The 12,530-nt window shown below is 48.0% G+C and overlaps 1 protein-coding gene across 4 annotated transcripts in view; it reads right to left on the bottom strand.

Annotated features, from left to right (window-relative positions):
* LOC119465192 (phosphofurin acidic cluster sorting protein 2-like) overlaps positions 1–12,530 on the bottom strand; it is an 87,535-nt gene that overhangs the window by 14,796 nt on the left and 60,209 nt on the right. For all 4 annotated transcript variants that reach the window (XM_049656452.1, XM_037725989.2, XM_049656451.1 and 1 more), the window contains 3 exons: positions 2,321–2,444; positions 1,614–1,734; positions 137–215 (listed from right to left, as the gene is read on the bottom strand). In XM_049656452.1, the coding sequence (XP_049512409.1) occupies positions 137–215; positions 1,614–1,734; positions 2,321–2,444 (324 nt within the window). The remainder of the gene's footprint in view (positions 1–136; positions 216–1,613; positions 1,735–2,320; positions 2,445–12,530) is intronic.

The raw sequence follows: 12,530 nt of genomic DNA on the forward strand, positions 1-12,530 counted from the left end.
GAGCACATTACAATTTGATCTAGGCATGCATCATTAACAAAGTGTGCACAACAATAACGGCGATTGTACACCCTTCAAAACGCGCAAGAACTTTCCAGCAGGCAACATGGACAAAAAGGAAGTAGCAAGGACTCACTCTTTTGCTTCTTCTCTCTTGTGACATAGCTCAAACTGAGGCAGGGGCCAAGCATTTCGGAGACTGCCAGCCGCCACACCTGCATTTAGCGGGATCCATAGGATGGCCTCAGAGATGCACGTACAGCAACACAACACTCAAAGCTGATAAACAGAGAACAGAGATGACAGCTAAGTAACGTAGGCGCACACTCCAAAAAGAGGGCTTTTTTTCTGAACTGTCAAGCCAATCCTTCAACCCTGAAAATATCTTGCTTTCAAATGAAAGATGTTACGGAAGCTGCAGGAATGTGCTGCATTTTTGCACACATAAGCTACACTGATAAAAGAGAGCACCTCTAATGACAATCTTTAGAGAAAAAAATATGCACAGCAAGTGCAAACAACCATGCACGAACACACAAACTGTCGACAAAAGTAACCCCGCATAATCTTTGGGATAATTGTTTTTTATGTTTCAGCCACCATCACTCTCACTAGTGCTCTCTGTTAGAGTACGATGTAACTTCACGGCACCAAATGTGTTTCATCGTCATCATCTCTTATTTTATATTTGACTACAGGACAAATGCGTCTCCAGCAATTTCAAATCACCGTCATCCCTATGCCAGCAAATTTCCTAATCAGCACGCCACCTAATACTTTGCTGTCCCCAGCTACATTTTCTTTCCGTTGGCACCTTATTCCATTCTCTAAAAAGCAATCGGTTAACTGCCCTACAAAACACATAGCCTGCCCAACTCCACTTCCTGTAAATGTCAATTTGTCTACCCGTATTTGCTCTCCAAACCCATTTCTCCGCAATTTTTACTTCAACTAAGGCTTTGCGGTAATGTGGATGCTGCGTTCAGGCACAGCTTCATGGTACAGAGAAATTTGCCTTTAGGCATGGCAGCATTGTGGTGCACTCCATGCCGCAGAAAAGCCATCTTAAGGCAAAATCTACAAGTTGTGTTGTGTTTAATGGCGCATAAGCAACTAAGGCTATCATGCGCCAACCACAAGGTAAAACTTCCAAAATCTACAAGTAATCCTCTATGGAACTTTGAGCTTAAAACTTCTTGAGCTGCGCATAAGATCAAAACAGCAAGAAGAAAATTACAGCGACAATTTATGCAACAAGGGACAGAAACCGATCATTAACAGTTACCAAAGGTAATACTTTTCACCAACCTAATTTACATCCCTCACTATTGCAAAACTGCATTGGTACATGATGGGCAAATACAGAAGCAAAATCACAAATTTAATTTCTGTATTCCTGGCATTAATTCTATGATCAACCTTACTTAACTAGCCAAGTGCCCCTAAAGTAAACTTGCACAGTACCAGCCAAGTACTCTTGCTAGTCACCATGGTCATAGCTAAGTAAACTTGCACAGAACTAGCCACTACAGTGTGAGCTAAGGCATGTTCAAACACGCTGCACTTGAATGAGAACGTTCTGTGTAGAAATTTATTGTTAGCAGGCTCCTCACCTGTAGTGATCGGAAGGCGCCCTTGAGAGAGAAGCGACAGGGTTCGGCGCCTCCTTTCCGCTGCAGAGTCCAGTAGTCCAGCTGGAGTTCCATGGCCTCACACGGACTCCACGTGCCACCCCTGCACACACATTGCGCAGCCATTCTTTTACACTACACAAGGACAGAAGACTGGGCATTTCACTATCAACTGTTAAACGAAAGTAAAGGTCACGGAAGTTGCTCGTTCATTGCAGGCGCAAGTTGGAATCAGCTAGTGCAAGACAGGGGTAATTGGAGATCGCAGGGAGAATTCTGCCTTCGTTTTGCAGTGGACATAAATATAGGCTAATGATGATGCCGAAGGGCAACAGTTCAGGCATTCTATATTTGGAAGAAAAAAAGAAATTTTATGTCGGTCAACCATCACTGTCCATATCCCAAAACGAGTCGACTTTCAAAAGATGTGTCAGTATTCCTTTAAACAACTGCAACAGACGGTGTGGTGGAGGGCTCTTGAATACCTTTGACCGATGATCGATGGAAGACCATTTTTTGCATTCCCCTCCATCGGAATGTTGCTGATGAAATATTATACTGAACCCACGAACTCGCTAGGCCATGCTATCCATAGTGTAAGCATACTTTCGTATAAGCAATTTTGAATACATTCATAAATTCTACAAGGGGGCAAACAGGGGCGAACTAATAATGACACGCTAACTGACCCCGATGCAGAGCTGGTCATTTGGGCTGCAGTGGCCACACCGGTTCCCCCTATGCTGGGCGAAGACGGCGGGGTTGTGCTCTCGGCAGCTGGCGGAGAACTGCCCAGGCATTCCTCCACATCCACTGAAAATGAAAAGCATGTCATCAGACATGGTCAAGTTTGCACATAATTTAAACATTGCTAAACGTGTTTTAGTTTTTTTTGTCATGTGAAATACTGCATATAGTTGACGTCACAAGATATATGTGATGTTTCACCAGTAATGCTTCTCATGCATACTGTCTCTTATCAATGCCCTTAGTCTAATAGCAATGCAGACTTTGTAGTTGGCCCTTGTTTATTTTATGTCCTTGAAACTCTAAATTCTCTTCAGTATAACAAACTACATTTCCCGTTCATTACAGGTTGAGTGCAGAACATTTCGCTTGTCCAAGGATGAGCGGAGGCATCGTTGTTGCTTGAAACTCTTTAGACTGAAAATAGCTGTTTTCGGCGGGACATGGAGAGTGTTCGACGCAATCACTTTCCCCAAGCACCACCAAGACAGACAATGCAGACATTGGGGTCACGACTGAGGTCACCACTGGTGTCAGGCACGCCCATGCCGACCAGTGAAGTTCGAACCATCTGGTGAGGGCCAATTTCAGGATCGGAATCACGAATGTTTTGCCCCATAGAAATGTATGGGCAGTGACGGGGCCTTTGGATGAGTTTGAATTAGCCGAAAAGTCAAATTAACAAAAGCCTACTGTATGATGGCACACATCATATCAGTCACTTTACTATACAGTAGACTTCTGTTAATTCCACACTGGTTAATTAGATTTTTCGGTTTATTCGATCCCAACTGAAGGTTTCGGCCAGCGCTCATGCATTTCTATGGGCACAAAATTTCATTTTTCAATTCTAAAATTGGCCTTCGCCGGATAATTAGAAGTTGGCTGGTCATCACACACGCGGGCCGACCCCAATGGTGACTGCAGTAGTGACTGCAATAGCGGCAGCATTCAACTTGGCAGCGCTTAGGGTACAGGGAATGAATGCGTTGAACAGGTCATCTCTTGTCGAAAATGCATATTTTCCACCTGTCCGGAGAAGATTTCCAAGCAGTAACCATAACTCATAATGTCTGAAAACAGTATTTACCCAATTCTAAGGCATTTTTTTTCCCAAGAAGATTGGGACGGAAATTCCCTGCGCAGTGCAATCAGATCTGCAACCAAACCCGCCTTCGCGGTGCTTTTAGGCTTTACCGCATAACAAGAATATACTGAGGCAAAGCTGACTTTAAACACCAGTGCAGTGAAGCTAGCTTTAGGAAACCGGCTGCCATTGTGCCACACGCATATTTTTCTAGCTAAGAAATCAGGTACGCGCTAAATTGTTACTTTGTTTAGGAGCTTTAATGTAAGTTGTACGTTAGTTTTCTACTTTGAAACCATAGAACATGGCCACACGTTTGATTCGGGAGCATGTTAGACTCTGGCAAATACTGTGTTGACATTTTTATGCATCTTGTTTAATTTGACCCACCAGATAATCCTATCAATTTTGTTGGTGATTTTATCGTTGTTGATCCAGTCACGGTCGTATTAACAGAAGTTGACTGTACTGGGCCGCGATCTTGAAGGCGATGCCTTCCGCTCGATTATATGCCACTCTTATCTGCCGTTAACGGCCGGTTGATCGCTTTGATAATGCGGGCGGGACGTCGCTCTGAACACAGACAAAGCGCAAAAAGTGCGAAACGGCATTACTATCGGAAAGGCATCACTACAAAATACCGGCCCTGCTCTTCTTATCAGTTAGGTGCAGTCAGGTGTGGATCCAGGTTTTTTTCAAGTCTGACTTCGAGATTGTGATTGATGAGGATGATGAGTTTTTTTATGTGCTGGAAGGTTTTTATATACAGTAAAACCCCGGTGATACGATCCCGGCTGGTACGAATTCGTAATATTCTTCGGCCGAAATACATTGCTCACAATACAAAAAAAATCGGCTGTTCCGAATGTGTTGCCATGCCGCTGCGGATCGTATGAACGCATGAGCAATGGCGGCGGCGGCCGAGTCAGCAGGGCGACCGGCACAGACAAGCTGGCATCGCGGGATCTGGGCCGGACCCATAGTCGCCAAGCAACCGAGTACGTCACGTGGCTGCGCAATCTCTCATTGGTCCCCACGTCGAGCAGACAGGACCACATCACAGCCTAGCCGATGCTTAGCGAGAAAGTAGACGAGGACCAATGCTGCAACGACGACCGCGGAGCAGCCCCGACGGCCAAAACGCTCCCTGCACTTGGCGTGCTCAGGCGTTCAGTGGCGTGCGAAAACATTCCCGAGATGGGCGCACTGATACGCCTTTCCGAAGGCAATCGATGATTTGGGCAAGAAGAAAACGTCCCGTTGATACGTTTTTCAAGGGACCGCGAAAAAAGAAAAAAAAAAAGCCACAGTTTTGCCCAAAAGGTGATGCAACGATTGCGATAGCAAATTAGTAGACAGCTGTACGAAGCAGGGATAGTAGTTGTACCAGCCGTATAAACTTTTAAACATTCGCTTACTAACTAAATTAACAAGCACGATGTCACGCGCGCACAGGTAAACATTAACACATCTCGCTCGATGACCACGGACACTCAGCAGCAGCAGCGAGCGAATTGACCTTTGTGCTGTCTCTCGCTTCAATGCAAACTAAACGTCGAAGGCACAGCGCATACGAAGCTACTGGCACTAGGCGCACTTTGCAGATCGCTTTCAAGATATGGCACCTGTGCGTGCGGGTGCGTCGTATCTACAACGTGCCGGTCGCTTGTTGCCACGCATCGGTTGTTTATTGCAATGTACAAGCTGGCTGCACCGCTAAATTTAGGTGACCGTCACATTCTAATGCAACTAAGATGCAGGAGCATTATAGATTGGCGACGTATCACGGGGAACGCCCGGTAATTCGAACGCAAAAGCATTTGCAATGGTTAATTCGAACATACCGCAAACCGACAATGCTCTCAGCAACGTGCCAAATCACACGGCGGCGCCTCCGACCGGCACTGCTCCGACACCACCATAGAGCAAAAGCTTAGGCGAGACCCCTCAACGTCGCGCGGAAAGAAAAAAAAAAAAATAAAGAAAAAGAACCGCGACGCCACTCTCAAATGGCAAGGTCGCCGTTTCTGCGTGGCGCCGGAACACGCGTGTACGTGCCGACGTCTCAGCCAATGCTGCGGCGCAGAGGGAAGCAACGGCGGAAGCCCCGTCTGGCCAACGCTCGCCTCAACGGCAGAAAACGAAACTTCAGAGAGTGGGTTAAACTGGTGCTGGGCCGGTGCGCACGGAGACAGTCGAAGGTGAGGGAGCTACGAGGGAGTTGAGAGAGAGGGTGAAGGGAGCCACCGAAGCGACACAGTTGCCAAGGCCAAGTCTGCTTCCCTGCCGCCCTCCTCCCTCACCTGCGACGGTCTCCGCACGCGCCCGTCGCCGTGTCACCTGTTCCTTGTCACAACCACAATCTCTCTCTCTCGCCGTGCCTGCGCCGGCCGTTATCGGGAAGCAAGCGTTGGCCGACGTTATCGGGAAGCAAGCGTTGGCCGACGTGGGCAGTTTCATGGCCCTCGCTCGATATGTGCCTGCCCGCCGCGATATTTCACGAATCGCACCGTTCGTACGTCGTGCTATGGTGCACGAATCCTTAAAAATAAGTCCTTTTAATTTGGACAAAATATTTTGGCCCCTTCGAGTTCGACTTATTGAGATTGGACTGTACATGGAAGTCAATGGGATTTAGGTCGGGACCGCGAAAACGCGACATAGCAGCCGGGAAAACGCAGCAGCGAGGAAGGTATCAATGGGGTTCCACTATTAGAAACCTTTTCTGGTAAAAATAAATTCATTTTTCGTGATATTGTGTATGTTTGATGATACAAATTTCGGGTGATACGAATATTTCACGCGACTCCGCGAGATTCGTATCACCGAGATTTTACTGTTATTATTACACCTTTGTCGGCTCTCCGGAATAAAAGAACACTAACAGCTGTGAAGAACTTCATGAGTTTGCCAAGTGCCGTATGCTGAAGCTACAGCAATAAATTTTAAGGGAGGCGGGGGTCAAGACATTCAGACATCCCTCTGGATCCGTGCATGGGTGCAATGCCTGTCTATAAAATGAACTTAGCTGAATAACAAGCTTTTGCCATAAAGACTGCTTTTCTGTTGAAGCTATACACCAGCGCCATTTTCACTGATACTAGGAACCGTCATTTTTCTTCTTAATCAGTGTCCGTCTCTCACAAATGCCAACTCTAAACCTGGTTACCGTTCTTTGTCGGCTAAACAAAGTATCGCAAAACATCACAAGTTGAACAACAAATGTTTGCAGTGCAATGCAGTGACAAAATCAAGCTTCGTTTTTTCGATATTGTGGCAGAAGCTTACATGATATCCTGCAATTTTTGCTTGTAGTTAGTCATTTAGTGTTTTTGGCAGTCTAGTCATGTAGTAGTCTTACCTTTTAAGCTACAACCAGTGATGTTTTCCATGCAATGGGCCCTATTACATGTGTCTACGGCACACAAGTCCTTCAGCAGGTATTGCTTTCATTTTTCCACATCTTCTGATCTTTTTTTTAGGCAATGAGTTATTTCCCGTTTTTTGAAGAAAAAGGTTGGTCGTACAGCAGACATTAATTCTTAGAAAGCTTGTTTGTAATTGGGCTCTAAAGATGTAGGAAACTATTGGTGCAGCGGTTTTTAATGACAACTAGTAATCTTGTTTGAAACTGATCTTACTACTTCCCGATAGGTAGCACTTCTTTTTTTTTTCCCCAGCCATTACAAGCATGGTATCTGCCATATTTACTCGCATAATGAACGTGGAACTTTTTTTCCCGAAACATATGCACAAAGTTTGGGGGTAATGCAGGGGAATAAGCAGGGTAAAATTATGAGTGACTTTTTTTTCCACAGCCACCTCTAAAAAAATTTGCAGTTCCGACCGAAAGGCAAACCATCGATTGCGATAGCAAATGCGTAGAGAGCTACACGAAGTAAGGATAATAGTTTTACTAGCCGTATAAACTTGCAAACATTCACTAACTATATAAATTAACAAAGCATAGTGTTGGCGCACACAGGCAAACGAACACATCACACTCGATGACCGTGTCATGAGCCAATAAAGGGAGAAAGAAAGAAGAAAAAAAAGCAGAAGATAAAAACAGAACAAGAAGACACGAGGAGTCAGTGGAAGAAATAAAGAAGAAAGAAGTTATAAAATAAGAGCGTACTAATAAAAAGAATACATTATGAAAGCAGAAGAAGAAGCGCAAAAGTGCACGCGCAGCTACGTGGCCAACGGGAGAAGGAACACAGCAGCCGAAGAGAGCAGCCCAGCAACGCTCTGGGACGAAGGCAGGCAGAAGGAGCTGGAGGCCGGACAGGACGGGTGGATCGCGGAGACGGCAGCAACTCAGTGGAAGCTGTTCTTCAGCTGCCGCGGCTACGACCCGCGAGCTGAGCGAACGCCCCACCGGAAGCCGCAGCTACAGGCTGACGGCGCCGCTTCCCGGATTCCCTGCGGCTACGATCCGCAGGCTAGCGGAGTTGACTGGGCGATCCAGGCGCTTCAGTCATCCCACCGTCCTGACCCCCTGACCAGGCCAAGCAGTGGACCGAACGTCGGACACAGCGACGCCGAGTCTACGACGAATCGGCGGGCCCAGCGACGTGTCATCGGAAGCCGCGACGACGAGGTGACGGGGCCACGTCGATGGACGCAATGTAAATATTTTGAACTCATCAAATCAAGATAGCTGAGGACTTTGGGGAATTACTGGAATTAACTCATTTTGTAAATTGTTTACTTTGTGTTGTTTTGCCGTTTCCTCTTGCAATTATAAATATTTGTTTTGAACATGCTACTTGTCCCTGTTTGTCTTTAGTCCACCGAAATCCGTGACAGACCGTGAACACTCGCTGTCAAAATGTTGGCGTGAGGAAGCGAGGCAGCAACAGCGAGCAAAGTGACCGTGTTGTGTATCACTTAACACAAACTGAGCAGTGAGAACGGAGCATGCACAAAGGTATAAGCCGCTGTCACACCTAGACTTATCCTCCGATGCAGATCGCTTTCAAGATAGGGTACGCACAGCCACGCAATGCGCAGGTGCTGCACCGCCCTCTCCCTTCCCTCCCCCTGGCGCCATGCGCGCGACGAAATAAGGTGCATTTCCTCCCCGCTTTCCTCCCTCCAACGCGGGAGATTGAGGGGCGATCATCGGCGTCAATGGCAAAAATGCGCCGGGAGTGCCATATAATTTCTATCGCAATAAAAGTAGCAGACACCCCCCCCCCCCCCCCCATGGTATGATTCAGCGTTCGATTCGGTTTCTGATACGGCGTTCAATACAATCGCACCCACCGGAAGCCATATGAGACGCCGAATTATACTGTGTCTCTCCCACTTCATAGCACCAAGTCCAGAGTGTGAGTTCATTATGCGAATAAAAGAAAAAACACACTTGATTAGAAAAGTGGGGGGTGCACTCATTATGCGAGTGCATTCATTATGCAAGTAAATACGGTAATTATATCAAAAGAAATATTCCTGCCATAAATATATGTGTCTGCATTGAATTCGATTGAACATGAATTGGAAATAGAATAGAAATACTCCCAATTTCAATTTTGTAACTGGTCTGCACCTGCAGTTTTGCCCTGAAGCCTTGTATGTTCATGTACAGGTCATGAATGAGGTGCAAATCTCCTTGTAGCTTCGCATTAAGATTATTCATGTGGGCTGTGAAGCCAACGCAAAAGGCCACTTTCCAATCACTAGTAAGTGAACAGCACTGGCTTGGGGTGATCTTTCTGTGCAAAGAACTCTTTATTTAATTAATTAGGGGAAAGAAACCAAAGGAACATTTCTGCAGATTACCCATGAAACTGCCATGTATTACATCAGGTCTGGGAGCTTTGACTCTGTCTCCCTCCAAAATTCACTTAACTGGCTGCGATTGACTTTATGCGACCTGGTAGCAATAACAGCTGGAAAAAAACTGGTCTCAGAACAAAGGACATGTCCACGTATTTCCCACAGAGGATCTGTTGATGAATCATGCAGTGCCAACTTCAGCAACTTTTATTATTGGCCCTACAAATCCTTTTTTAACACCGGATATGTTTTCCCCCATCTGTTGTAAGAGATTTCAGTGTGCCCCAATGCAAGCAGTATGCGGACAAAGTGTTTTCTAATGTCCTACTCTGTGAACATACAATACATATTGCGAGCTGAAACTTAATGCATGTTGTGGACTGAAGAAAGGAGCTTTGCACTACAGTTAAACCTGCTTATAACGAACCTCCATATAACGAATTCCTGGATATAATAAAGTCTTTCTATTCCCCGCCGTTACTCTATAGAAGCACATGTATTTGAGACCTCTACGTAACGAAGTGACAGCGGGAGACCCCCTCGAAATAACGAATTTTCCCCACCGACAACCTAGATATTTCGCCCCAAATTTTGTTACTTTTGCGTGAGCAGCAACTGAAAGCACCTTCGCCGCGACGGAATGCGAAGCGGCGGCGTCATGCTTGGTGCGCTCGAATTCACGGCGACTGCGAGGCAAGAGCGAGCAACACTAGGTGACACTATAGGGCCGTTTAGTCTGACGTAACGCGAGCGCGCGCGCTACGTCACGCTGGCGAAAACGGCCCCCTCTATAGTCGAGTGCACCGGCGACTTCCGACGTGCCCCGACAGGCCCGGCGCCGAATTGGCTCCTGACCCATTTGCGCGTTGGTCACACCGACTGCGCTGACCCACAATGCCATTTCGCACGAACAAATAAAGGCGCACACGCCACTTCACGACGGTCGCAGACAGCCGTTCAAAGTGGCGCGTGGGCATGGGATCGTTCTGCGCATGCTCTGAAGATAACAGTCAATGGCGCACGCGTTGGTGTATAGAGGACATGGCATTTCGGCTGGCGCAGCGCAACCGGCGTAGCGTGACTGGCCGCAAACGATGCTGGCCCGCGCACCTATAACGGGCCTCTTCGATTATCCGTCCCTGACAGTCCTGGACTGCCCGAAGCAGTGCTTTCAGCCAATGAGCGTTGCGTGTGCAGCTTCTCGGACAGTCCGAGACTGTCAGAGATGGATAATCGAAGAGGCCTATTGTCGGACTATAAACAGGCCTTATACGATGCTACGACGCCATCGGTAAGCGGTAAGAATCGCGTAAATACGGTAAGCGTTTCTTTTTCGAATTTTCGTGCCGAACCTGCATCTAACGAAATCCTCTTTATAACGAAGTTTTTCAGAAATTTGTCAATTTCGTTATATCCAGGTTTAACTGTATATCCAGCTATTTACATTCTGTAGCTTCGAGGGCGAAAATCTGGCAAAAGCTCTCCAGGGCCATGTAGGTGGTCGTGCGCGCCAGGGCGCAGTCGCGAACGCTTTGACATGTCTACCGACGTGTACGCATGGACTGGCCAATCGGGGCATCACGCGCTCCTCATGCGATGGTCGCATAAGGCTCTTGATTTGTCTGCACTGCCTCGGATGAGGTGGCGTTGTGCATGATCTTGTAAGTGCAGTGAAGCCGGCTCCCAGAAAGAAGTGCAATACAGTAAAAGCTCGATGATACGAATCTCACGGGGTCACGAAAAATATTCGTATTAGCCGAAATTCGTATCATCGGAACACAATTAAAACTACTGTCGAATCTCGATAATTCGAACTCGAAGGGGCCCGAAAATTTGTTCGAATTAAAAGGACGTATTTTTGAAGTATTCGTGCACCATAGCACGATGCACGAACGGTGCGAGTCGTGAAATATCGCGGCGCGCAAGCGCATAGCAAGCGCGGGCCACGAAACTGCCCACGCCGGCTAACGGTCGCTTCCCGATAACGACAGAAAACGAAGCTTCAGGGAGCGAGCGGGCGGCGCCGGCACACGGGTGCGCGCGGAGACCGTCGAAGGTGAGGGAGGAGGGCGCGCCAGGGAAGCGGATTTGGCCGCGTCAACTCCCCCGCTTCTGTGGCTCCCCTCGCCCTCCCTCCCTCTCAACTCCCTCGTAGCTCTCTCACCTTCGACTCCGTGCGCACATCTCCGTGCGCGCCCGCCGGCGTGCTGGCGCCAGCTTATTTTAGCCACCCCCTGAAGTTTCGTTTTCTGCCGTTATCGGGAAGCGAGCGTTTGCGGGCGTGGCAGTTTCGTTGGCCCGACTGTGCCTCCGCCGCTGCTTCCCTCTGCGCTGCTGCCGCAGCGTGCAAGGTCAACATGTGACTAGAAAATAGAGAAGGGTTCACTGCCATTTTATCCGCGTGGCTGATACGTCGGCACTAGTGTGTGCTCGAATACGGTTGTCTAGAACACTCTAGTCGGCACGTACACGCTTGTTCCGGCGCGATGCAGAAACGGCGACCTTGCAATTTGAGAGAGGGGGAAATTTCCGCCGCGGTTTCTTTTTTTTTTCCCGTTCCTTCGCGCGCGGCATTGAGGGGTCTCTCCTGAGCTTTTGCTCTATGGCGGTGTTGGAGCAATGCCGGTCGGAGGCGCCGCCGCGTTATTTGGCGCACTGCTAAGAGCATTGTCGGTGCGCGGTACGTTCGAAATAAGCGTGTTCGAATTAACGAGATTCGACTGTAGCTAAATTAAAGAGTCAGGTGAACTCACTCAGGCACGTGTACGTAAAAAGTATTTATTTCTTGAAGCGCCACCGCTTCAAACTCTTCGCGCCCAGTCGCGGAGTCCGCGCTGTTCGGCGCCGCGTCTCCGCACCAAAAGAGAAGAAAGAGAAAGCGCGTGACTGCGCGCTGTTCTCTTTCGCGGCCGTCGGTGGGGCGGCGTTTATTCGTATCAACCGACGCAGGCTGAAAATCGATTCGTAACAACCGTTCTCTAGCACGTTGCAAAGTAATGGGGCTCGGCCGGGACCACAGAAAAATTCGTATCATCCGGAAATTCGTATTAGCCGTGATCGTATCATCGAGCTTTTACTGTAGTGCAACGTTTTGTGGGAAAGCCGTGCTCTCAAACAGACGCTTTGCAGGGAAAAGCGGCCCACTTGCGGGCCGGCCATTATCGAATGGACTACCACCTGCCGCAGGCCAGTGAAAAAGCCTATGCGGGCCGGATCTGGCCCGCAGGCCTTAGTCTGGAGATGCCTGGTCTAGTCCTAACAAGCATCCCAAAGCTATCCGA

Source organism: Dermacentor silvarum, chromosome 9 (genome assembly GCF_013339745.2).
Source record: "Dermacentor silvarum isolate Dsil-2018 chromosome 9, BIME_Dsil_1.4, whole genome shotgun sequence".
Taxonomy (NCBI): Eukaryota; Metazoa; Arthropoda; class Arachnida; order Ixodida; family Ixodidae; genus Dermacentor; species Dermacentor silvarum.